At 34.7% G+C, this 25,074-nt stretch overlaps 4 protein-coding genes across 6 annotated transcripts; 2 read left to right on the forward strand and 2 right to left on the reverse strand.

The window, feature by feature from the left end:
• Window positions 1-279: 279 nt before the first annotated feature.
• LOC107911569 (reticulon-like protein B2) lies at window positions 280-2,221 on the forward strand. Of its 2 annotated transcripts, none has more exons than XM_016839413.2 (4): window positions 280-598; window positions 1,393-1,534; window positions 1,652-1,721; window positions 1,815-2,221. In XM_016839413.2, exons 1-4 carry the CDS (start codon window positions 402-404, stop codon window positions 1,979-1,981), a joined length of 576 nt encoding a protein of 191 aa, XP_016694902.1. In that variant the 5' UTR covers window positions 280-401; the 3' UTR covers window positions 1,982-2,221. The 2 variants fall into 2 exon arrangements, with proteins under 2 accessions (XP_016694902.1, XP_016694903.1); XM_016839414.2 differs by having other exon boundaries at window positions 281-1,282.
• Window positions 2,222-2,409: 188 nt separating this feature from the next.
• Window positions 2,410-13,088, reverse strand: LOC107910826 (golgin candidate 3). Its single transcript, XM_041105910.1, has 15 exons — window positions 12,664-13,088; window positions 12,088-12,186; window positions 10,968-11,096; window positions 10,309-10,416; window positions 9,911-10,049; window positions 9,733-9,797; window positions 9,071-9,238; window positions 8,871-8,957; window positions 5,685-5,831; window positions 4,788-5,084; window positions 4,625-4,690; window positions 4,216-4,418; window positions 3,442-3,517; window positions 3,122-3,307; window positions 2,410-2,850 (listed from the first exon to the last, which is right to left on the reverse strand). Exons 1-15 carry the CDS (start codon window positions 12,874-12,876, stop codon window positions 2,536-2,538), a joined length of 2,298 nt encoding a protein of 765 aa, XP_040961844.1. The 5' UTR covers window positions 12,877-13,088; the 3' UTR covers window positions 2,410-2,535.
• A 2,815-nt stretch (window positions 13,089-15,903) lies between these two features.
• LOC107911572 (delta(8)-fatty-acid desaturase 2) lies at window positions 15,904-18,181 on the forward strand. Its single transcript, XM_016839416.2, has one exon. It carries the CDS (start codon window positions 16,606-16,608, stop codon window positions 17,947-17,949), a length of 1,344 nt encoding a protein of 447 aa, XP_016694905.1. The 5' UTR covers window positions 15,904-16,605; the 3' UTR covers window positions 17,950-18,181.
• A 440-nt stretch (window positions 18,182-18,621) lies between these two features.
• Window positions 18,622-24,502, reverse strand: LOC107911570 (uncharacterized). Of its 2 annotated transcripts, none has more exons than XM_016839415.2 (14): window positions 23,603-24,502; window positions 23,385-23,471; window positions 23,046-23,152; window positions 22,917-22,967; window positions 22,414-22,585; window positions 21,837-22,154; window positions 21,521-21,724; window positions 20,960-21,436; window positions 20,634-20,843; window positions 20,275-20,463; window positions 19,959-20,122; window positions 19,693-19,845; window positions 19,536-19,614; window positions 18,622-19,310 (listed from the first exon to the last, which is right to left on the reverse strand). In XM_016839415.2, the coding sequence occupies exons 1-14, from the start codon at window positions 24,035-24,037 to the stop codon at window positions 18,864-18,866; spliced, it is 3,093 nt and encodes a 1,030-aa protein (XP_016694904.1). In that variant the 5' UTR covers window positions 24,038-24,502; the 3' UTR covers window positions 18,622-18,863. The 2 variants fall into 2 exon arrangements, with proteins under 2 accessions (XP_016694904.1, XP_040961845.1); XM_041105911.1 differs by having other exon boundaries at window positions 18,622-19,240; window positions 19,492-19,614.
• Window positions 24,503-25,074: the final 572 nt, after the last annotated feature.

Here is a 25,074-nt window from a genome sequence, read left to right on the forward strand (position 1 = left end):
TTCAAAAAAAGCAATTAAGCCTCTCATTTTTTTAACACTCAATTAGGTACTTCAATTGTCAAAATGCATCAAAAAAACCCTTTGATCGATAACTTTAATAGTTGATTGTTAAAGTTAACTGTCCTTAATTTTTTTTAATTAAAGCCATGTGTCACAACCATGATATGACACGTGGTAAAAATATAAATAATAAAAATAAAAAAGATAAAAAAATTTAAAATTTAATAAAAATTAGAAAAAAAATTATAGAATGGCATTTTAATCATTAACTTTAACGCTAAAACCCTATTACATTGCTTGCGTATATTCACATTTCACACTCACTTCTTGAACATCTCAAGAATCGGAGACAAAGAATCCAATTCTTTTAGGGTATTCGGTCGGATTCTTTTCTCTTTGCAATGTCGGAGGAATCAGAGAGTAAGCAATCGACGGTGGAGTCAGTGATGGGAAAGATCATCGGGAAGATTCACGACCATGATTCATCATCGGATTCGGATCATAAGAACCCGAGTTCCCCTTCCTCCGTTGAAGCTAAGATTTATCGAGTGCTTGGAAGAGAGAGACCCGTTCACCATGTTCTTGGTGGTGGAAAAATGTACGAACTGCTGACCTGTCATTTCACTTTTGGATACATGCTTCATATATTGTTAATGAGATCAGGGTTTTATATTTGGTTTCCGAATGGATTTGCTGGACTGTAAGTAAATGATATAATGCAGATTTAGAAATGCTTAAAAAAATATTACATTGATGGAAGGTTAATGGATCTGTATTTTTTATTATATGCTTTCTGATCTGTTTGGTAATTAAGAAAATGCGTGGCCTTGGCCCCATTTTTGGATTTATTGATTTATTTATTAGTAAAAACTTGAAATTGAAAGTTGAAATTTTTACCTCTTTAAAGACTAACTAAAATTCTATTTTGCTTGAGACACAAGCCATCTAAGCATATCGCGACTTCAATATTCATTTTTGCATGCTGAGTTATAAGGCAAAACATAAAGTTTTTGAATTTGTGGATTTTTTTTTTTTTTTTCGCGTTGGATGCTGATGTTTGTCTCTTTCCATTGTATTCCGTTGGTAATATTTTGGTGCACCTGCTGATCTGTTGTTGTGGAGGAACAAGAAGATTTCAGCTGGTGTGCTTGGTGGAGCAACTGCAATCTGGGTCCTTTTTTAATTAATGGAATACCACCTACTTACTCTACTTTGTCACACTTTTATTCTCTCTATTGCACTAATATTCCTGTTTTCCAATGCCTATACCTTTCATCCACAAGTACGTTTTACAGTCTTTGCAGGAACTTTAATTGCTTTGGTTACATGCTGTATGATTTCTTAAAGACTACCCTGACATTCCCCCCTCTCCCCTCCCCCCTTCCTTTATAGGACTCCACCTCACATCCCAGAAGTTCATTTGCCGGAGGAGCCATTCCTCCAAGTTGCCTCTGCTCTGACACTGGAACTTAATCAGGCACTGAAACTACTGCGAGATATTGCCTCTGGAAGAAATCCAAAGAAGTTCCTTATGGTGTGTTTATTTTCATGTCTGTGGCGATTTTGTGGATGATTATTTTAAGTCTGACTGGGGGGGGATCACTTATATTTTCATTGTTTAGAAGAACACCATCCATGTTTTGGGTTTCAGGTTATAGCTGCTTCCTGGGTCCTGTCAATTGTGGGGAGTTGGTGCAACTTCTTGACCTTGTTCTACATAGGTAATGACACTGCTCACTAGTTTTAGTGCTAAGTTAATTTCCTATTATGATACCATACTGAACTTTTTTGTTTATCTTTTAACTGGAGATCAGCTTTTCTATTGCTGCATATGGTGCCGGTTTTCTATGAGAAATATGAGGAGAAGGTTGACCTGTTTGCAGAGAAGGCGATGGTTGAGATAAAAAAGCAATATGCAGTTTTCAATGTCAAAGTTCTGAGTAAAATTCCAATAGGTCCCTTGAAGACCAAGAAAGTTTAGAATGCTTTGCACTGCAGCAACATTTGGGTAGTCCTGGGGATTTCAAGGGTGTGGTTGTATTCTCTATTCACATTAGGTAGAGGTATTATTTCTCAATCCTCGATCAACTGTTCACAAATGTTTTGCCTTGCAATTCAGAATATAATCGTTTAGGAGCAATGAGTTGTTAACAATAGACCAAACTCTTTACATATGGCTGCAATCCGATTTTGTGTTATAGCGCGTGCTATTTCTTGACCAGTTTGATTTCTGGGATGTTTTACTTTTACCTGATGCCTAGTCCTTTATGCTTTCTTCCATCTATTTTAAGAGCAAAAAGAAGTGGGAAATGGTGGTAATCTTATGCTTGAATACTATGCTGAGATAATAGCATTATTGGTATTCAATTAATGTTGTCATGAACCGCTTTACCTTGATGCATGGAGCACTGAACAATGTAAGGATATCTTCTCATTTCAAGTATATGAAAGAATTGATGGAAGTGAGTTTCATCATGGCTACAGCATGGATAAAGAACTATACCTTTGAATAATTACATCATCCAAGAAAAAACTTCAGTATTTTGGCAGTAGTCTTGATAGACGAGTGCTACTCTCTGATGAGGTGAGGGGAACTGTTGAGAATTCAGAATCAGAATGTTCAAGTTGCTGAAAACTTCCTTGTGATGGTAAAGGGCTTGGAGAGAAACTAGATCTCGAGACATCAGAAACAGCAGTTGTTTGTTCTGACACAAATGAACTGGGTCCTGCAGTGTTCAGACTTCTTCCATGAAGGTCTTCCCTGGATCTACCGACATCTTCTATGGGTTCCTTCTTTTCTCTTTCTTCAGTTTCCTTAAGCAAAAAATCAACCCACAGATCTGCAATAGACTGAGGAGAAAAAGATGGTTGAGGCTCTTGGATTTTCCCAAGTATATTGAATTATTTATACCAATAAGAGCAATTAAAAAGGACAACCCTATATTAGAAGATTAATGATCATGGGTAACTTTGAATACTCTGTGATTTGCATGTCATGGATCGTGGAGATCGCAGTGGCTTTCAAAGCCTACTGGTTGACCGATTAGGCCCTAATGCTATTTGCAGTGTCCTAAGTAATACATGCAGAGAGAAACCAAAATTTAAAAAAATAAAAAAGAACCTGGTTATCGGAGGCCATATTTGCCTGTTTGTTAGCTGGACTGCCGCCCAAAATGCCACCAACCAAATGACCAGGTAGACCCAAAACACCCCGAACAACTCCTTTGCCAGGACCATGTTGAGCAACACCTATCCTCTGCTTGTCTTCATCAGAGAATCCCAGCATCCGGACCATAAGATCCAGAACCTAAAAATTTATATGAATGGAAGCACAGTAGGAGTCTAACTTATATCCCATAAGCAATTTCAGCATTAGAACCCAAGAATATCAGTACACAAAAGGAATTGAATAGAGAAAATTCATTTTTCTAGTTCTTTTACAAAATTACTTGAACCATAATACTCTTTGCTGTGGTTTCTCTGGAAGTAAGTCACAAGTAGTTTGATCACAATACGCCTGCAAAACGAACTATTTATTTAGAGAATATTAAAGAAAATGACTCACAGCAGTTCCAAACTCAAAAAGGAGAGAAAAATAAGGGTTACATTACAATAATTCAATGACAGATTACACAATAAGAGAATATAATAAATCAAAGATATTCAAGTGGTTGAATCTATCAAACTCGATCAACCATTAACAATTAATCCTAATATGGGTGGATTTGGTAAGGGGGATGCAGAAATAGTACTTCAAGACCCACTACACGTCCAAGGTCTTTTGTTCTTCTTGGCATCTATTGTTTTTGCACAAATGTTTTTGGTTCTGTAGTGAAAGAAGAAGTTGGTATCAGCTAACAGCTATATGGTTACACTGGCTCTGAAATCCAACTGTTGCAAAAACGATGCATATGAATTCTGAAACTTACCCCACCAGTAACGACCTAAGAATTTTTCAGGGTTCATCATTGAAGGCTTATTTTTCTTTGAAGGTAGATTGCTAGTTTATTAGAGAAGTTCCTTTACAAGACATAAAATGTGCTATTCAATTGAACACAGATGATGCATCTATTATCCGTTGAGAGAAAAAGAAAGCTCGCATTAAAATTGAAGAAAAGAAAACTGAAAGCAGATATTGATATACATACATCCAGTTCTAAAATGCAGACAGTTCCTGAGTAGTAAGAACCTGATTGAACATTTAAACAGGCTAACCTGTCAACAAGATAATCAGAGTCCATTGACATTCTGTTAAGCCTTGTCATGCTCTGCTCGAGAGCACGCCTTAGTTTTCCATTATCTTCCTCAAGCTTGTTTACTCTGTTTTTCCCTTCTGCTAGCATTCTTTCAGTTTGTGAAAGCTTTGTCAGAATTTCCTCCTTTTCTCTCTTTGAGAATTCTGCATGTTCATCTGCATCCTGGAGAATGCATAGATGATTAGAAAGAAATAGTGGGGAAAAGCTCTTTGACCTCAAGACACAGGATTTTTCACATTTGAACTCAAGAAAGAAGTTGTAATACGTTCAGAAAAAATCTGATATAGAATATAACTCCTAAGTCACATTGTTTATTGAATCCATTAATGTAGAGAAGTAACTAGAAAGGAAAGCAGGGAAGACAATACTTTCAGAAGACCTGTAAGTCTAGCTGATTCTTCTCTTGCCAGAGCCAAATCTCGCTCCAAATGTTCCTGTAACAGAATAATATAAGCATTAAAAACTGAGTTCTATTTCACCCACCGCTTTTGAGAAAGTTTATGCCTACACAATACCAAAATTTTTTTTTACCTTGGCTTCAAGTTCAGCATAGTACTGACCTAGGGCAGTTTGAAGATTTAGTAGCTCAACATCTTTTGCATCAATTGTTCTCATTCGGTTCGTAAGTTTCTTATTCAGATTATCAATAATTTCCTTTGACTTCTGAATTTCATTGTTATTCATCAGCTTAACTTCCTCCTGATTTGCCATTGCCATGTTCAGGGCTTTCTCCAAATGTGCAATTTGAGCTCTTTTATATTCATTTCTCTCAAGAAGTTCTTCAATAACTTTGCTATCTTCATCCATTGTTTCCGATTCTTCAGATGCCTAGAAAATATTGCAGCACCGGAAACGCCGTCAATTTTGACAGCAGAACTTGTACAAAACTGCATCTACTTAAAACATACAGGATCCAGGATCCTCATAGAATCTAGAACATGAAACAGAAAGCAGAAGTTGATACTAAAGAAAGCTTAAAAGTTAGACAACCTTGCTAGTATTTTTTTTTCCATCTCATGATAGCATGCAGCGAACATCCTCATCCACATAAAAATATCACAAAATATAGCATCAATATAGAAGGTACAAAATCAAGTCTAGAGTCTTTAACATAGAAAAATCATATGTTAAAACTCTTCTTTTCTTTTTTCTACTTTTTCGTCAACAAGGAGAGTGGGAGAAATGAACTATGGTAACAAGGTAGAGCAATATTTTTCATAACATTTGTGAATAAAGGCCAAACAAATGCTGTTGCATGCAAATATCAAACAGACACAAATGATTGTGATATCAACTAGTCAGGAGGAACAATATTAAGCAACATAAACTCTAAGTATACACTTTGGTAAAGGCCACTATAAGTGAAACTTGAAGATGTATAAGGTTAAATTTTGAACAAAACTCCATAAAAGTTCGGGGACCTGTAACCTTTTCTAACAAATGCTGCTTAAGACGAGTCAATTCTTGCAAAGCTTTGTCCCTTTCATAGCATGTTTCTTTCAGATCTTTTTCCAATTTCTGCAATGATAGTTCCATTTCTTTCTTTCCGGGAGAACTTCCAGATGAATCTACCTTCTGGTATACATTTAAAAAAAATTGATAAAATGGAACACCTACACATTAAAAGTTACTTGAAAAGTAATATTTCTCCAATACATAATCTGACAAACTCACACAATGTAATACCCCGAAAATTACCACAGTAAGAAAGTAAGATAGTATTCCTGATATAGTAAAATAAGGAAATAAAATGATAAAAAGGGTAATTTTGAGTTAAGTCAACATTGGGAAGTATATTATGACATATTAATTCAAGAAATGATTAAATCGCAAAATTGAGAAAAACTTTGTTGCCCAAGAGTAAATACTCAAAATTTGAGGGGTTAGTGTAAATTCAAAAAGTTGAAAGACCAATAGTGTAAATATTTTAATGGTGGAATAATCTAGAAATTAAGGAAAATGGATAAATTAGGACCAAATTAAAAATGTAAAAAATTTTGAGGGACTAAATTATAATTTTACTAAATTAAGTGATTACTCAAGGATGGAATTTTAAAAGATTATAAAGGGCAAAATGGTTAATTAGAGAGAGAGAATTCTAGAAGGTAATGATGATGTTGGTGATTTTTTTAATTAATTAATTAGATAAATGTTATTAGGTTTTAGATTTTAGGGTTTAAGATTTTTAGTATTATTTTATTATTAAATGATTAGTATAAAAGGGAGGAAAGATGAAGAGAAATCATCATCTTTCCCATACATTTCACGTTAGAAGGAAAGAGAAGAAAGAAATTTTTGTTTTCTTTACAATTTGGTCATTCCACAAAAAATTTACCATTTTCACCATAAATCAAAAGAATTTTCATAGCCATCAAGAGAGAAAGATAACAAGAAGACTATGGGGAGTTAGAATATCAAGTTAGATTCAAGTAATAGAAGCTGGAGGAGAGAGAAAATCAAGTTAAAGGTTGAAACCAATAGGACAAGGTAAGAACATCAAGATTTCAACATATTTTTAAGTGTGATATTATTAAAAAAGTATGGAAATGATGTTATAGTAGAGTTTTCTTATATAAAGTCTTATGTTTTTGATATATTAGTGAAGGAAAATAAGAGAAAGTGATGAGAAATATTATAGAGAAAGGGAATAAGGGTGTTATAAATTTAGTAATCAACATTTTGCACTAAAACAGTTTTGGATAGCAGCAGTAGGTTAACTTTGAAAAATCACCATAAATCGTGGAAATCGAATTAGAGTATGAATAAAATATAGAATTAAATCTTATTTAGTCTAGTTTCTCATAAAAGAAACGGTGTAAGTAATGTAATTGTAAATCATGAGATATAATAAATTTTGTGAGACAATGTCAGAATGAATTCGGGTTCCCCTGTTCTGACTTGGAAAAATCATTAAAAATTGTACAAATAATTATGGGTTATAATTTATATTTTTAAAATCCTTAATGAATCTATTTTCAAGATAAAAAACGAGGACATAATCCGAATTCCGTACAAAGAGATAATTAATTTTTAATGAAGAGGGGTCTGAATTGTCAAACAGTGAAATAGGAAAAACTTTAAAGAATAAACTGTACTTATTTGTTAAACCAAAAATTCTAAAAATTTTATAGTAAGAAGAGATGTGAGTCTAGTCTCAGAGAAAATTAACGGATATCAATTCGGAGATACGTAGGTCAAGATATAAATAATTTTGTGACTATGACTCAAGTGGACAGCTTTGAATGAACAAATAAATAGTGAAATTATAGATAATGTTACATTTGTTATATACATTAAGGATGTGAAATGGAGAGGAGGAGGAAGAAAATATATGATTATTCAACTAGCATGAGTTTTCATTAAAAATGGCTAATTTGTATGTTTTAGGTTCAGGGACTAAATTGAATAAAAGTAATATTTTAAGGGTAAATTTGTAAAAATATCAAAAAATGACCAAATTGCATGAAATGAATTGTTTTATTATTTAAATTAATAAATTGAATGAAATATTAATTTAGATCAAGATTGGGTGGAAATTCGAGGAAAATAAAAAATTACAAAAATATCCTTGAATTCTGGTATTTTTGTAATTTAGCCTGATAAGTTCGTGTAATGTGAATTATATTCTTAAATGCCTGAAATGTTTGTTATTGATGTGAATATGATTTGAATGTTCATTGTATGAAAATTGATGAAACATTAATATATTTGATAAAAAGGAGAAGAAATCCCGGTTGAATGGAAGGAAAATTCGATGGATCTCTGAAAAGGAATTGACGGTAAAAAGGATCTAGCATGGACGGATAACCCTATCCTGATATAGCCCTCCCAAAGAATATGTAGAAAATGGATTTAGCCCGAACAGGTAATCCGAATTAGGGTCTGAATTTAGCCTGGATTGATAATTCAGATCCAAGCTCATTAGAGTAATTCTCATTGCAGGAAATTTAGCCTGGACTAGTAATCCCGACAATACCCTATGAGTTTATATTACAGGGGATTTAGCCTGGACAGGTAATTCCGCTGTAAGGATGAGGTTCGCGGGAGTGTGCTCTCTGAAATGGAAATGTGTGCACATTAATATGAATTGACAGACCCGGATTTGTACACTAAAGTGTACCCCTGAAAATTCATCGAAATTCCGAAAAATTCAACGGAATAAATATGAAAAAATAACAAGGGAATGAAAATCATGGAATTGATGAGCTCATCAATCTTGGTATATATATTATTGATACATGGAAATTATTGAACTAACTTGAATGTTGAGTTTATGCATGTTAGGGGAATAATGCATTGAATGGCATGTAAAAGTTAAATTAGCCAACGTTAGCTCATTAATGTTTTGATTTTGATTGATTTTAAATATGAATACTTGATGAAATGAAATGTCTGTAAATTAATTTGTAAACTCCAGCAATGCTCTATAATCTTATTCTGGCAATAGATACAGGTTAGGGGTGTTACACATAAAATAACAACAATAACCAATTTCTACACAGATCAAGTTCTCCAACTGCAACGCATGGGTGCATGCTGACCAAAAACAACCCCCTCCCCCCAAAAAAGAACCTACACTGCATATGGTATGTGCTTATCAAAGTGGATATTTACCAGATTTTCTGAAGGAATGGGATCAATCTTGTCAGTTGAAGCTTTCTTGCTACTTTCCAGAGCAGCCTCCAATTCATTCTTCTCCATCTATAGGAGGATGTAAGTGAAGCAAACTCAGGATCTAAAAGGTCAATGTATTTTTTGTTAACAATGATACACTTCACTAAAATGGAAACAAATTTAACTGGGCAAGTGTCAACCTTAAGATGAGTGTTTTCCTTCTCCAAGGTGGCAACCAATCTTTTCATATTCTCCATTGTATCATCAGAACTTTCATCCTCCTGTCTATTCAACTCCTTTTGTAGACGACTTATTTCTTTTGTTTTCTCATTCGATTCGTTGCGTATTTTGCTCAACTCTGAAGAGCGCTGCCAATTAAATAGATTAAAAATATTTGACAATAGAACTCAAAAGTGAAACAAAAACAAAGAGAAGAGCTTATACATATTCTTTTAGTAATGAAACAATCGATGAAATAGATCAAAATGATTTTCTACCTCCTAAATGCTACTCAAATGAATAACACTATCCCATGAAGTAGCAATTACTAACAAATTAATAAAACTTGTATGTATGCAACAAACATAGCATAAACATCATAAAAACATACTAATTTCTAGGAACACTGGAGTTGCCAGGATTGAGGCTAAAAATACAGAAAAATATATGGTACAGCAACATCCTTATATGATTGGAAACATGCTCAAGTGAAGCAATACAAAGCATGTAAAACTCAGCATCACTATCCTAATTGATAATTAAGTGTGAACCATTAGGGTTCTATAAGCAAAAGAGTTAAAGTTTACTTTATACAGCCAAAATAGTTTAACATTTATCATATCTGACAGATTGAGAATCTTACTTTATCCTTGTCTGATTTCAGTAACTTAAGCTCCTCCTGAAAAGACTCATTCAGCTTGTGCTCCTCTGGAAATTTAAAGTAAAACAAAATTAGATGGAAAAAGAAAAAAGACTGTTCCATTGTTTGAGAAGGGGTGACTGCAAGTATCATAATTGGGTCTTAAGGTGTACAAATATACCTTGTAATCTTATCTGTACGTTCACTAATTTATCATGCTCTTTTTCAAGTTCCATCTTGAATTGCTTTATTTGTGATTCATGACTAGCTTGAATGGCCTCCAGGGACCTAGTTTTTTCTTCCAGCAAATCTGCAAGCTCCTAGAAGGCATTCATATATCTTTTTATCAAGTTTACTCATTACCTAAACTTATAGGAGGAAAAAGTTCTATACTAGAATAATATGGAAAAAATCATTAGAAAGGGTGCACCATCCCATAAAAAGAGGGGGGAAGAATAAAACAACAGAAGGATGCATGCACCAGGTGCAAACCAATTATATATCCAGGCAGCTTAAAACGGCACCTATTACAAAAAAAATATATGAAAAAAAGAGGGAGAGAGAAAAAAAAGCCATTACCTCATCATGTTTAGAGCTAAGACCATTGGACATTTGGATTCCAGCATAACAGTTTTTCACTAAACTTGTTGACTTATGCTGTCGGTTTGCTGACTGATCACCTTTTCCCTGCATAAAATGGATTAACATAAAGAGACATGCACATCAATACAGGTTGTTAGTTCTAACTTGGTGGCAGCAGAGCCATCGAAATAAATGCATGTTACAGTATAAGAGTAAGAAGAATATTCAACAATTAATATCATGCTGCTTTCACTTAATTGAAACACCAAACCATGTTAGGTATCCTAGCCAACTCATTTCATCAAAGAGGGAAAACATCAAGACCACAAATTTGTAAAGCTTAAAGATCAATTTTTTATTCTAAGATAAAGATCTCATTTCTACGTTCAAGTTTCCATGATATCCACTACTTGAGAGGTTGCAAAAGGTATGAAAACATAAGATAATGAAATCCCTTTTTATCTATATTTGCTTCTTGCTAGATAATTACAGCACTAATAACATCAGAAAGAACACACTTGAAGGGCCACATTACGTTAGCTTTTATTACAAGAAACTACAAATAATTTAGAATTAAGGAACCTATTGCAAGAATTCCGCAATTTTCCAATAAACCAGCAAATCTCAGATAACAACTCTAATTGAGACTCTAGTACCTTGAGTGCATTAATTCCATTATTTGATACTTTGGAAATTTCACTTCTAGCTGCACTCGGAGCCGCATTTGTTGCATTCAAATTTTGTTTCAATGAGCCATTCTCTTGGTTCACTCTGAAAATTTGCTCCTGGAGAACAGGATGACGGGTGAGTAAAGAGAAATAAATTTAAGCCACTAAAATATGTAAAAATGAAAGCTAAGTAGCAGCAAGTGAAAAGTATGAACAATAATATAGCAACACATCTATTGGGCATAAATCATTCAAAACCAAAATTTTAATAAAAGGATGCCTCTAAGATTAGCAAAACAGGCAGCATATGACATGAATTCTAGAAGCAGTTATGATAGTAAAATAATTGGAATACAAGATCTAAACATGATATATAATCTGCCAACTAACACCCAGTACGTTGGAGTTCAGACAACCGCAAAAGAGATACTTTTTGGCAGAAAGTTCGAATAAAGTGATGAGTACAAGTATTTGCAATTTAAATGACTAATTTAACATCAACATGTACGGTTTACAAAATTAGATGCCCATTCTCTAGCTTTTAACACTGATTACCAAACAAGCATTCACCAGCATGACATCTACCTGTGAAGATTCTAAGACCCAAATTTTTGAATAGCCATATCAGCTCCAATCAGCATGACATTATCATGTAGTAAAATACACAAGTGAAGCATATGAGAAAGATGAAACAGGTAAAACAAAAAAAAAAGAAAATTGCATCAACAAATTCTCAGGGTGTATGAGAAAGGAAAACTTCCATACCTTTTTTTTAATTCTTATTCTACAATGGCTCCTGCTACCCTAACTTTCCTCCTAGGGACTTGTACAATACTGACTGGTAAATAGATATTGAATTCAATTTTGACAAATTTTATTATATAAGCATTAGATACTGTATCATAAGTCAAGTATTAGATATATACAATTGTAAAATGGATGATAAAAGCAAGATACTTCATTGCAATAAGCAAAACATTATGGATTCCATGTATGATGGAGGAATAACAATTTCAATAATTATTCGAATCATTATCATTTATAAAGATTTGAACTTTAGATCAACCCAAAAAATTTATTACAAGAACTACAACCAACCATCGGGTACCTCTTTTTCTTTTAATAAAGCAGCATAATTGACTGATAAGGACTTAATTTCTGCCTCAGATTCCTGAAGCTTCTTAATTTCTGCTCTGTATCTTCCAATCTACCAAAAATAACACAGAGAGAGAGAGAGAGGAGGAAGATGGTTTCGTTATCATGCATGAAGATTGGAATACCACAAATGCCTTACCAACCAGTATAATAGCATGAGCAAGACAAAAAAACAAACCAACCAGTATAATAGCAAAAGAAGTGCATGCAGCGCAGAAGTGGTGCAGTTTCGATCTTAAGCCACTAGCTCTTCAAATATTATAATTTTGACCATAGCACAAACCTGAATCAATTTTTTCTAACTCAAATAAGAAAATTGCAAGGCTAGAAAGCATTAAACCGAGCTACTTGGGTTCTATACCCGCAATTCACTTGCTCCCCAAACGGTCAAGTGTCGACTAATATAATTAAATATTTATTTACGGCACTGAACTACACACTGAATCAACTCAAAGCTACGTGAAATCAGAAGACCGGATACAGTTTTTTTTTTTTTAAATTCAAGCTCGAAAATTAATTGCAATCATACCTCGGAATTGAACGGCGAATCAATTCCACTGGCGAGAGAAGAGAAGGAAACAGGCTTTGAGTGTGCAAATGTATGAGAATTCCGTCTATCGGAGAAAGTCGAATGGCGTCCATTCTCCGAACCGTAGATCTCGAGTTCTTCGTCGTCATCCCCGTGCACGTCAAGCGTTATCTTATTCAAATTTTCCTTCAAATTAGCAATGGAAGTCCACATCTCCTTAAGATCCCGCAACCAATAGTTGTATTCAAGATAAAGAGGTTTTGAAAGTATCCGAGATCCCGCAAACAAGAATGGGAATAGGAAGACGTGCCAAAGAAGATTGGTAAATTAAATCTTCTTAAATTTTTGGGTTAATTATTTATGGCAGTACTAATTAGATTAGATGACATTGAGGTTTAGTTTGGCGGATTATCAGAAGGAGTGATCGTTAAAAAATATTTATGGTAGTTTATGGAAATATATACTGTTTTTAAACGTTAGGTATTGGGGCAGGCCTGAACAACAATTAGCAGGCTTTTTTATTGGGCCGATGAATTTGTAGCTCCCACTTCATAATGAGTAACGACCTCACCTCTACCTTCACTGACGCCGTTAGGATTTGAGCTAATCTATGTCGGCGACTTTCCTCCCGCTCCATTTTTCCCTATTCTTCTCCCGTTATAAAAATGTGAACCAAGTTTGATTGTTGGAAGCGCGTGCTTTTGAATCGCTGGCCCAACGGTACAATTTTCCCTCCATAAAAAAGGGATCGCTGATTTGAAGCGAGGGAGGAATACGCATTTCCCTCCGTGTCATGACAATGAAATTTTGGAGAAATTATCAAAGACGAAAGTTGTTGGTTAAAATCTGCCATAAAGTCCTTGTACTTTTTAAAAACTTAGAATTTAGTTCATGTATTTTATTTTTAAGAAATTAGTCCATTTACTTTTCAGATTTCAAAGTTCAGATTCCTTTGTTAATAGTGTTAAATTTATTGATATGACATTTTGAAATTAAAAAAAAATACTCATTTAATAACCATGTAATTAAAAAAATGTTGTAATGAACTTGAATTTAATAAAATAATTTTAAAAATATTAACCGTTAGACTCAAATTTTGAAATTTGAAAAGTAAAATGACTAAATTTTTAAGAACAAAAGTATAGAGACTAAATTTTAAATTTACAAAGAATGCAAAGACTGATATATTTGAACCATTTATAAAATATATATTTCAATTTAACTATACTAATTAATTACACAATATCTAAATAATAACAACAAAATAGTAGTAATATAATAGGAAATGGCAACAAAGTAATGGTAAAACAAAAATAGTTTTTTTTTTGGCAAATTCGAGTCGAGCTTAGGCCAAAAAAAGCTTACCCGAGGCCTAACTCGTTTTCTAAACGGGTCTTTTTTTTTGCCCAAGCCTATTTTTTGAATCTATATACTTTACCCAAACCCTCCCACTTTTCGGATTGGCCTTTATGGCCTGACCCATAATCAGGTATAGTCACTACTTTGAACGAGAACTCCGATTTGATCTTTCACCTATGCATCGAAAAATAGCGCGCTAAGCTAAGTCACTACCCATGAATTTAAATTTTACTACCCATAATCAGGTCTATTATAGCACGTGTGTCGCCCAAGGCATAAGGGGCATGATGACTTGACGTCATCCTCATCTTCCTCTGGTTGAAAGCCAAGCTAATAGGACGAGCAAATTTAAATGTACTAAGTGTTGGATTATATTTTGCCTTTTCTACTAAAAAATTAGCAAATTAGTCATTGAATGTTAAATCAAATAGCAAGTCAATTCTTTTGTTAAAAAATCATCAATTTTATATCATTATGTGATGATGTATTATTGTTTGGTTGCTTGAATTAGTCCCTCTATGTCAAAACTTTCATCCATTTTCACTAACTATTAAAAATTCTATCCATTTTACTTGAATTAGTCCCTCCATGCAGGTACAAGATACATATAGCATACCAAATATTATTGTCTAGTTGCTCAATTAATCATATCTGTATTTAACAGTAAAAATAAATAAAATTTTTAATATAAAGATTAATTTATTATTTAATTTAATATAAGAAATTTTCGAGTAAAGAAAGTAAAAGTAAGTGTTGAAATAGAAGTATTGTGATATTTTTATCTGTCAAAACTGAAATTCATAGGTGAAGAGATCTGGGACTAAAATTTTAAAAGATCCTTCCCTACCTAGTTGTGGAGTGGCGAGAGCGTGGTTATCAAGGCTGCCATGACGCGACTCTGACCAATGTACGGTCCTCACGTTCCTCATTTTACCCATTCTTTTTCCATATTTAAAAGAAAAGACAACACAGTCACTACTATTTCTTCCCCTTTTGAGATTTGTCTTCAAATCCAGATTTAAACAAACAATTAGTCGTAGGCACTACCAAATCAATTATCTAGAGATTCTATGTCTTTTTTCTTTCATTCCTTCCCAATTTAGCCTAAGTCGAGCTTTATTGCTAAAAAAAGAATTTTTTTTAAAGTTATACCAAGTATAATTATACCTACAAATAATTATAATTGAAATTAATTATTACAAATTATAATCATATTAAAGATTCAAATATTTTTAAAATAATTTAAAAAAGTATTTATAAATATTTACTCATGATGAAATTTAAATTAAAATAAATTTAAAAACAATTGGTGTAAAATTTATGTAGAACGAGAATTGAACTTGAATCCTCAAAATCACAAAAACCTCATATTTTGCCAATAATGCAAAGAACTTAAATTCTTTTAACAGAATTAAAATGTTATGTATCTCTAAATATTTTTTCCCGGCATACTTCTGTTTTTATTTATAAATACATTTAATTTTATTGGTTCAAATATGTTTTATTTTTGCATTAATTTCTTGTGCTATACAAATTCTTATTTTTATATTTATGGAAATTATTGATAATCCTAGTTAAACTATATCTAAGATAAAAGGAAAAAAAAAGGGGTAAATATACTCTTGTCTTATCGTATTGATTTGAAGTGGAGTAAATTTGGAAATCATAATGATGATTCAAACCATAAATCAATGAAATTTGTTACATACCCAAAAAATATATATATATTAGTCCCAATAAAAATGTTTGAAAATTTTGCTTTCTTGATGGGCAGAAGATGCTTTTTTAGTCTGTACACATTGCTTTCACATGACATATTTACCCTAGACGAATTAATAAATAGATACATTGTATTTATTTCAGTTATTACGCATTAAACACAAAAATTCCTGTATTAATTAGCGAAGCTATTTGGGTTAAAATATAGTATTAATAGCATGCTAAATTGCTTGGCTTTTAAAAAAAGAAGAGAAAGATGGTCTGTCAAATGCGAAGCAATAACAGGGAAAAGGGCAGCGGCTTTCTCCACAAAGCCCACATGATGCGATGAGAGGTCCAAGCTCCATCTCACGTTCCCCAAAATATCTTCATAGTGCAAAGCGGATCACAGCCCTTCACTGGCTAACATGGCCCACAAATCTTGTCCCCTGTCATACAAAAATTTTCAAGTTGTTAGAATTCTGATGCTGGTAAAACTGTAAATGACTAGGGATTCAAATCTTTCTTTAACGTATTCTTTGGGTGGCTTTGGTTTAACCGCGTGGCTTTCGCTGTCAAAAAAACCCCCCTCAAACCAATTTCTTTTTTATAAATAACCCCGTTAATGCCTCAAGCAACTCAAACAACAAGAGGTTAAGCATTGGGAGGAGGAGCTTTTAAGATCAAAGCCAAATTAGAATCCCAGGTAATGGGATGATTTGGTTCAATCAATTCTATCCCATTTAAGTATACATTCATTATACGGATAAAAGACCAATCGGGGGTTTCTTGGCTTGATTTTCTTGACTCTGGTTAATTTATATCTTCTCCCCTTTGTGAATACTTTCGTCTTGTTGTTCTCGTGTTTTGGGTGAGGGAGGATCAATGGAGGGTAAGAAGAAGTACATTACCGCCGAGGAGCTGAAAAAACACAACAAACCAGGAGATTTGTGGATCTCAATCCAGGGTAAAGTTTACAATGTTTCGGATTGGGCTAAGGAGCATCCTGGTGGGGAAATCCCGCTTCTGAATCTGGCTGGCCAAGATGTTACCGATGCCTTTATAGCTTATCACCCTGGAACCGCTTGGAAATATCTTGATAAGTTGTTCACTGGGTATTATCTCCAAGATTTTCAGGTCTCGGATGTGTCCAAGGATTACAGAAGGCTTGTCACGGAGTTTTCCAAAATGGGTATGTTCGAAACGAAAGGGCATGTGACTTTTTGTTCATTAGCATCTGTAGCTGTCATGTTTGCCATTGTTCTTTACGGTATCTTGAGATGCGATAGCGTGTGGGCTCATCTGGGTGCAGCCATGGTGTTGGGAATGCTTTGGATACAAAGTACATACGTCGGTCATGATTCTGGACATTACCAGGTAATGAGTAGCCGTGGTTACAACAGACTCGCTCAGATAATCACTGGGAATTGTTTAACCGGTATCAGCATTGCCTGGTGGAAATGGACTCACAATGCGCACCACATTGCCTGCAATAGCCTGGATTATGACCCTGACCTCCAGCATATCCCCTTTTTTGCAGTCTCTTCACGTTTTTTCAATTCATTAACGTCTTGCTTTTACGGAAGGAAGTTGAATTTTGACCCTCTTGCAAGGTTTCTCATCAGTTACCAGCATTTGACGTTTTATCCTGTTATGTGTGTGGCAAGGGTGAACTTGTATTTACAGACATTACTGCTATTGTTCTCAAACCGGAAAGTCCCAGATAGAGCATTTAACATAATGGGGATCCTTGTGTTCTGGACTTGGTTCCCTCTCCTGCTTTCCTATCTACCCAATTGGCCAGAAAGGTTCATGTTTGTTCTAACAAGCTTCGCTGTTACATCCATTCAACATATCCAGTTCTGTTTGAACCATTTCTCAGCAAATGTATATGTTGGACCTCCAAACGGCAACGACTGGTTCGAGAAGCAGACCAGCGGGACATTGGACATAGCGTGTTCATCTTGGATGGATTGGTTCTTTGGTGGTTTGCAGTTCCAGTTAGAGCACCATTTGTTCCCCAGGTTGCCCCGATGCCAATTAAGGAAGGTATCTCCGGTGGTGAAGGATCTTTGCAAGAAACATAATCTACCTTACAGAAGTCTGTCTTTTTGGGATGCCAATGTATCAACGATAAAGACACTGAGAACTGCTGCAATGCAGGCCAGGGACGTAAGCAACACAGCTCCAAAGAATTTGCTGTGGGAAGCTGTTAATACACATGGCTGAGGATGGGTTTATGGGGCAAACATGGCGTATTTTTCTCAAGCTGAACTCAATTTCTTTTGTTTGCGTATTTTTTCCTGCTGTTTAGACTATCACCCGGATTTATTTATCTGCTCTGCTTTTGTTTTATAAACTTATTATAATAATACAATACAGATCTACCTTAGATGTCTTCATTTTGTATTTTCTGTTCAAAATAATAATGAGCAAAGGCCAAAGGTGGCGTTTAAACCTACCCCTTTTGTGTATTTTATTTTTGGCTTGAAGCTAAAGCAAAGGTGTCATAATGTTCCTGATTTCTGCCTGCCATTCGTATCAAAGATTTCATTTTTCTTTAAAAAAAATCTCAGTTTTCTAAAGTAAGCGGAAAAAATATGTTTTTTTTTTCTGCTTATATGTACAGTAAGTAATATTTATTTATTGGTGCTTCTATGCGGAGTCCTAGCACGAGTAGAGTAAATAATAATTCTTGAGCATAAACACCTTGAAAGTTGGGGGTTAATCGTTTTAAATATGCTAGATTCACTATATCTTACGATCATATCTGGATGAATTTGAAACAAAATTACGTTCTAAATACGATCCCATCTGGAATATCACCACATAATTATTGACCATCTCATGTTTATCTTTAAAGCCTTCTCTTCATTCTTCTTAAAAGTGTAATTCCAAGAGAGAATAAATTTTAGCCATTGTATTTGCATCTCGAACACGTTTTTTTCTATAATCTCCACCAAATACAATTTGAGCCATTCATAAACATCAATGACCAGAGGTATGCCGTTAGCTTTACATAAAAAATTAAAAAAAAAAAAAAAAACTAACATGTACACAAATAATGCACATCCTTTCTAGCAAAAAATAAAAATTAAAGATTCTACTAGCATGGATTGGCTGCAAAACACACACTGATGAAGCTAGTTAGATGTTAATAATGTTGAATTTGAAATTTCCATATCTTCTTCTGGAAGGGGTTTCACATACTTACCTAAGGCCTTTTGACGGTGTTTATGCCTCATCCGCTCTTGTTTATCCTTGCTTTTCTGCTTCCTTTTCTCTTTCTGACGGTTGCGTATGTTCCTCTCTCGATCCAGTACGCCTTGCCACACAACCTCCCCTGTCGATGGCCATATCCATCTTCTCTTTGAGTGGTCTGAATCTGCCTCCTCCGCCAAATCCTCATCCATCGCCTTTAAAGTGTTCAAGGCAAACCATTTCACCCACATTTTACCTCTCCGATCTTTGAATATGTGGTATTCTTGCATCACACCGCTCTCAGGATTCACATACACCATCCGTCGTGCACTGTGGTATGCCCAAACATTTATAAGTAGCTCGAGCATCCTTGAGTAGCAATGCTTGTCCTGTAGAACAAAATTACTACTTTGAAAGGAATGCCATTCAATAATAGAACAGGCAATTCAAGTTATAGACCCTTATACATCAGTACTATTTGTAGGGCTCAGAGTGACTTCAGGCGGTCCAATGAACAGTTATTTCCCGGTGATATAAGATTAATTTTAATAATAACAACTCACTTTATTTATACCTTGTTTGAAAGAGAAGATCAATGCAAATAAGCAAGTTACCTTTGAGAAACTTAGATAACAGTGACCACTTTGATGGTGCTCATCATACATCTGTGCATCTAATGCATCCACAAACATCCTGCCATTGAGACAAGTTATAAAATTGACATAGCTTAAACGGGTCATGCAAAGAACCATTGAGTGTAACAACTATAACCTTGAAAACATGACAAACTCGAGAAAGGACTTTGTCGGCAAAGCCCAACTCTGCATGACAGACCATGTGCCTCCATCTTCAGGCATGGGTGGCAAAGAATTCAATTCGGTCCTTATGCCATATATCGTTTTAAGAGTCTCAGAGAATGCAAACCTGCAATGGAATGGTAAATGAGACAAGAAAATATGCTAGTACGGTAGATACACAAGTATTTTTTACAATTCCATGCATTTGCATTTGAAATAATTGATCTATTAAGCTCTTACTTGCAATTTCCAGCATTTATAGCATCACAAAATGACCAAAAGTCCTGCTGCAAGCTGTTTCTAGGATCCTTATCCATCCGAACCCAAAAGTACAGAGCATCACCATACTTACGCTTTTCAATGGCGCCTAACAATGATGTCTCAGCAACTTCAGACAAGGATGCCTGATTCACGCCCCACAATTAAATATGAAAAATGTATTTAATAAAAGAACAAAATATATTAAAATGTGTTCAGCATGCAGAGATAAAAGGGCTTTCTGAAGGGGAATAAATAAACAAGAAAAAACAAGGCTGGGAGTGTGGCAATGGCCTACCTTCCTAGCCGTTGCTCTCCATGACTGAAACCCTATCCAGGCATTCTTATGTAGGTGGTCAATCCGGTTAGCAATTGCAAAAAAGGCCCCATATTCACCAAGAATATCTCGGTAGTAGGAGTTTTTAAGAAGTTCCAAACGAGATGGTCCATCAACATCATCCATCCTGGGTCTTCGACCTTTGGTGGACTGCAACACCCATTGAGCATACATATTCCTCAGAGTTAGAGATTCCAGCACATGAATGCCCGTCTTTTCACAGCTTTAAGTTTTTATACAAATTCTTATTTATTACAAGTAAATCAATAAATTGAATAAAAACAAAAAGACCAACCCAATATGATGCTTCAATAACTCACCAATCCAATTCCACGATAAAGAGAACTTCGGTGCAGGAAAGGCCATGTTCCTTCACCAAAGTAAGGTTCATAGATACACAATGGTTGACCAGTCCTTTCGAGTTCCCTCTCATCCCTTTCATGCAGGTCATTCCTTGCACGATCAGCCCTCTTGGCATTTCGATATACATCCTCCCAGGTGCCACGAGATTGATCAGTTCTATCTTTCAACTACAACATATTAGAAAGAGCACGAAACTTCATTCAGTAAAAACTAAACAAAGACTCCTTATATTGTTACAACTGAATTTGTGGATAACATATTACTTCCCAAAACAACTTCTTACCTCTTGTTCCTCTCGTCTCCTTTTAGTATCGAAAATATGCATCTTGTTTTCTTCCCCCCAAATCTCATATGAAAATGAATCATTCATAGCAACTGGCGAACCGAACTTCTTTCTTTGAGAATGGTTCCACTGCTCCTCTAAATTGTTTAAAAATTTGGAACTCTTGTCTTCAAGTGTAGAATTCTGAAGATTCACAAATAGATTCCATTGCCATTCTTCCTTCAACTTTGAAGGAAGTTCTATAACAGCCTTAGGAGGTGCAACTTCTGATGGAAACTTGAGAACATTTTCCAGTAGCATCGCATATCCTTCAATAGTTTCCTGAACCATCATATTTTTAACAGTTCCTCTCCCAATCGAAGCAATGTTTAGAGCCAATGGTGACAATTTCCCTTTGGATATCATTTGCAATATGATCTGTGTCAGAACACTAATATTCTCCTTAGGGAAAAGATAACCGTTTACCCTGTTATCTACCTAATTGTTATTTCCAACAGAAAGTCAGTAATTTGCCTCATAAACCAGAATATGGATGAACTGGTAAGAGCATTAGAAGCTTACATATTTCCTTATACTGGAGAGATCTGGTGCTACGATCGGTTTCCCATGGCTCATGGCTTTTATCAAAATTTCTGGAAATGAAGGCTCCTCAAGAAACGAGCCATATATCACAAGGTCAGTCATGCTCAGAACGCCATCAACATCTCCATGAACAGCTACATGCTTCACCACCCCACTGGGATATCTTAAGTTAAGAGCAATTTTCTGGGGAACACGAAATATATGTGGAATGGATAAAACTAATGAGAAGGTCAAAAACTATGTCCACCTATAAACTTAATCCACATGTCATGGGATAAAGTAATTACGATCATACCTCAACAGCCATGCTGTAGTTGCTTGCTGAATCACTGCTTAAAACAATGATTTTAGGGTGGGAAATAGAATCATTATCAGAAGAAAAGTCAGCAAAGAGCGGCAATAAAGCCTGTAAAATAAGTGCATGCTCCAACCACAAGCCTCTGTACATAAATTGACTTCCAACAATTGCAATAAGCACTTCATTAGGTCCATAGCCCATACTCGCACGCTGATTATCTTTGTACAAATACATTGCATTCTCTCCTTTCCATGCATCAGCAGGAGAACCAGGAATAACATAATAATTTCCAGTATCAAATGTAGAATAGATCATCTGCAGAAGGAAGCCAAATCACTGGAAATTAATCTCAAGTTAAAGCCCCACTCTTAGATTAGGGGAAGTAAAGTTGCATGAAGCAGGAATGAAGTAGAAACTGGCTCAGAATATAAACCAGTTTCTAGAATATTATCCAAGAATTTAGCACTTCTTCAGACCTAAATGGGACCAAATAAAACCTATATCCTTAGCCATTGTTAGTTAGTAAGTTGCTGACAATGAATTGATGACCAAAAGATTATCTGATAACTATTACCGGAAGCGCATAGTTTGGGAAGACAACAACAGTAGCACGATTGAAAACATTTTTCCAATCATTCACAAGCTCAGTCTGCCCTGCTGATGTGTATTGTCTTGAGCGAACAGCAAGAGCTCTTTCATGGATGGTCCATATAAGTGGAAGAGATTTAAAAGGTTCCTGCATAAAACTATAACAAGTAAACTCATTCATGTTAATTGACTCAGACTTGAGCATAAGTAGTAAAAATATAAAATAAAGTGTATTAATGTCTTCAGTATTATGCTAAATTGATCTTAAACGTCAGACAGCCATAGGTAAAAGGTGTTGCCAGCTGATTTTTTTTTATCTCAACAGCAGCCAAAAAACTTCACTAAAACACAACTGCGGTTCATCTATATAGCTGTAACAATACGATCTTCTTCACTTGGAAAACCACTAAGAGTCTACTGGGGGAAACATAAGAAAAGTTTGGAACTAGGAAGTTTTTCTTGCAGAGGAAATAGAATAACATATCTTACCTTGAGAAAACACTCTTGGCCTCAAGGGAGCTAACAAGTATGCCATTATAGCTGCAGATTGATACACCGTATACCATAATTAGATTCCAAAAGTGAATTTAACAGAGATTATGAACAAAATCCACGTACTTGAGCCAATCAACACCAATCCCACTGGGATTGAATTTAAGAACGGTGACTGGAATTCCAATGTTTTGCCAGACATCGTACGCAGGACCATCTTCAATGGAGTAGACCTTCCAAGGAAAAATAATTAAAACACAAGATTAACTTACTTTCTAAGATTCTGTTATTGTCACTGCTATTACTTTCTAAGATAAACACTAAGTTAACAACTGAAAGACATGTAGTATGCCCTAGACTTAACAAAAAGGATTATACCATTAAAACTAAAAAACGGAAAAGAAAAGGAAAGGAAAACAATCAAACTCACATATGGTGAAGTTCCCAGAACTTAGTGTTATTTACCTGAATTTCATAACCAACCTCTCTCAATGCATTTGCAATGGTCACCATTAGCAATTGTTGTGGGTCAACCAATAGATCAGCAAACACCTTCAAGTATGAATTTAGAAAATATATATATCATAAGTAGCAGCATGGAGAAAAAGATCCAATAATACTAAATGTCCCCTTATAATTAATCCATTGTATAATTTTTTTTTAAGAGAATTATTTTCACTAACCAATGCAAGCTGAGGCTTTCTATATTGGAAACGGTGTTGGCTACGGTTGAGAGCAGATGAAGATTCCAAGTTGAGTTGTTTATTTTGACTCTGAAATTTCTGTAAAAGCTTACAGGGTTCCAAAGTGATATCTTCACCAAAATCTAACCCACCCATCTCTTTCAAGTATCCCAATTCACGAAATACCAAATCTTTATCATCCAAGGAATCTGGAGATTTGTCCATTACTGAACCAGGCAAAAACATCTGAAAGAACACCACAAAGAAGAGAAAAACAACAACTGTGCAAATCCATTGGATGTAATCTAGCTTGTTGAAGAGCAAGAAACGAGAAAACCTTGATCTAGTTCGGCTCAAAAAAGGGTTCCTTTCGTTCCTACTACCAGCTCTCTTCAATGAAATTGGACTTTCTAAAGAACCCATGTACATTCTCATCCAAAACAACAGCTCGATAAAGAGGAAAAAAAACAACTCAAGACCCAAAAAGCAAAAGTAAAGGTTGGAAGTGGGTGTTTCTTCAGTGTTTATTTATCACGAAAAGAGAAAAGCTAGTGACTAGTAGTATTATGATCTGTAAGTAAATATGGCTATAATAATGGGAATTTAGATGGATTTGGAAGGTCAATGAATTGTCGAAGATGAACACAGATTAGAGTGCGACATATACATCACAAAGCAATAGACATATGGAAAGGGAATTTTCTTTTGCTGGAGTCTTTTATATATATATATTAACAGATTGGTCCGAAGGATGAAAGCAAAAGAAGCGAAAATTTTGGAGATAAAAGGAAAGGGGTTGACGTAAGAAGTAAAGGGTGACTGTGAAACAAACACTGAAGAGAAGAGAAAAGGGTAAAGATTAAAAGACAAATAGGAATCTGGCTCCCAGCTGCAACTTTGGGTCCAGAATCTAATATTCCCCTTCATTTTAGTTAACCCTGTCTTTAGCTTAATTCAGATTTTTCTTACCTTGTTTGTAGTGTAAATATATTATATAATTATTATCACAATGACTTATTTTTTTACTGATAAATATTATTTTATTTATAAATAAAAAATAAGATAAGAACAAATAAGATTTGTCAAAAAGAAAAGTCAAAAGATTGAACTAAAATGGGTTCCTTTTTACATTGAAAGTCGTTAATTTAGTAAATAGAACAAAAAGAAAGAATGTTGTGTTAAGTAAAATAGAATAATAGATTTGTAATTATAAAAATAAAAAAATAGAATTTTGATTTTACTATAAATAGGAAAAGGGATGGAAATGGTCTTTTTGATAGTGCTGCCGCTATCTCTAATCTCGACCATACTCCATTTTCATTTTCATTTTCCCGGAATAAATATATTAATTTACTGTTGGCCGACAATTTTCTACAGTAATTGAATTCCTACTCAAACAAGATAATTGCCTCCAAAACAATTGACCCAGGTTCGACTCCCGGCAAACGCATTCGATACATTTTCGAATTTCT

The sequence above is a fragment of the Gossypium hirsutum genome, chromosome D11, assembly GCF_007990345.1.
Source record: "Gossypium hirsutum isolate 1008001.06 chromosome D11, Gossypium_hirsutum_v2.1, whole genome shotgun sequence".
NCBI classification, from domain to species: Eukaryota; Viridiplantae; Streptophyta; class Magnoliopsida; order Malvales; family Malvaceae; genus Gossypium; species Gossypium hirsutum.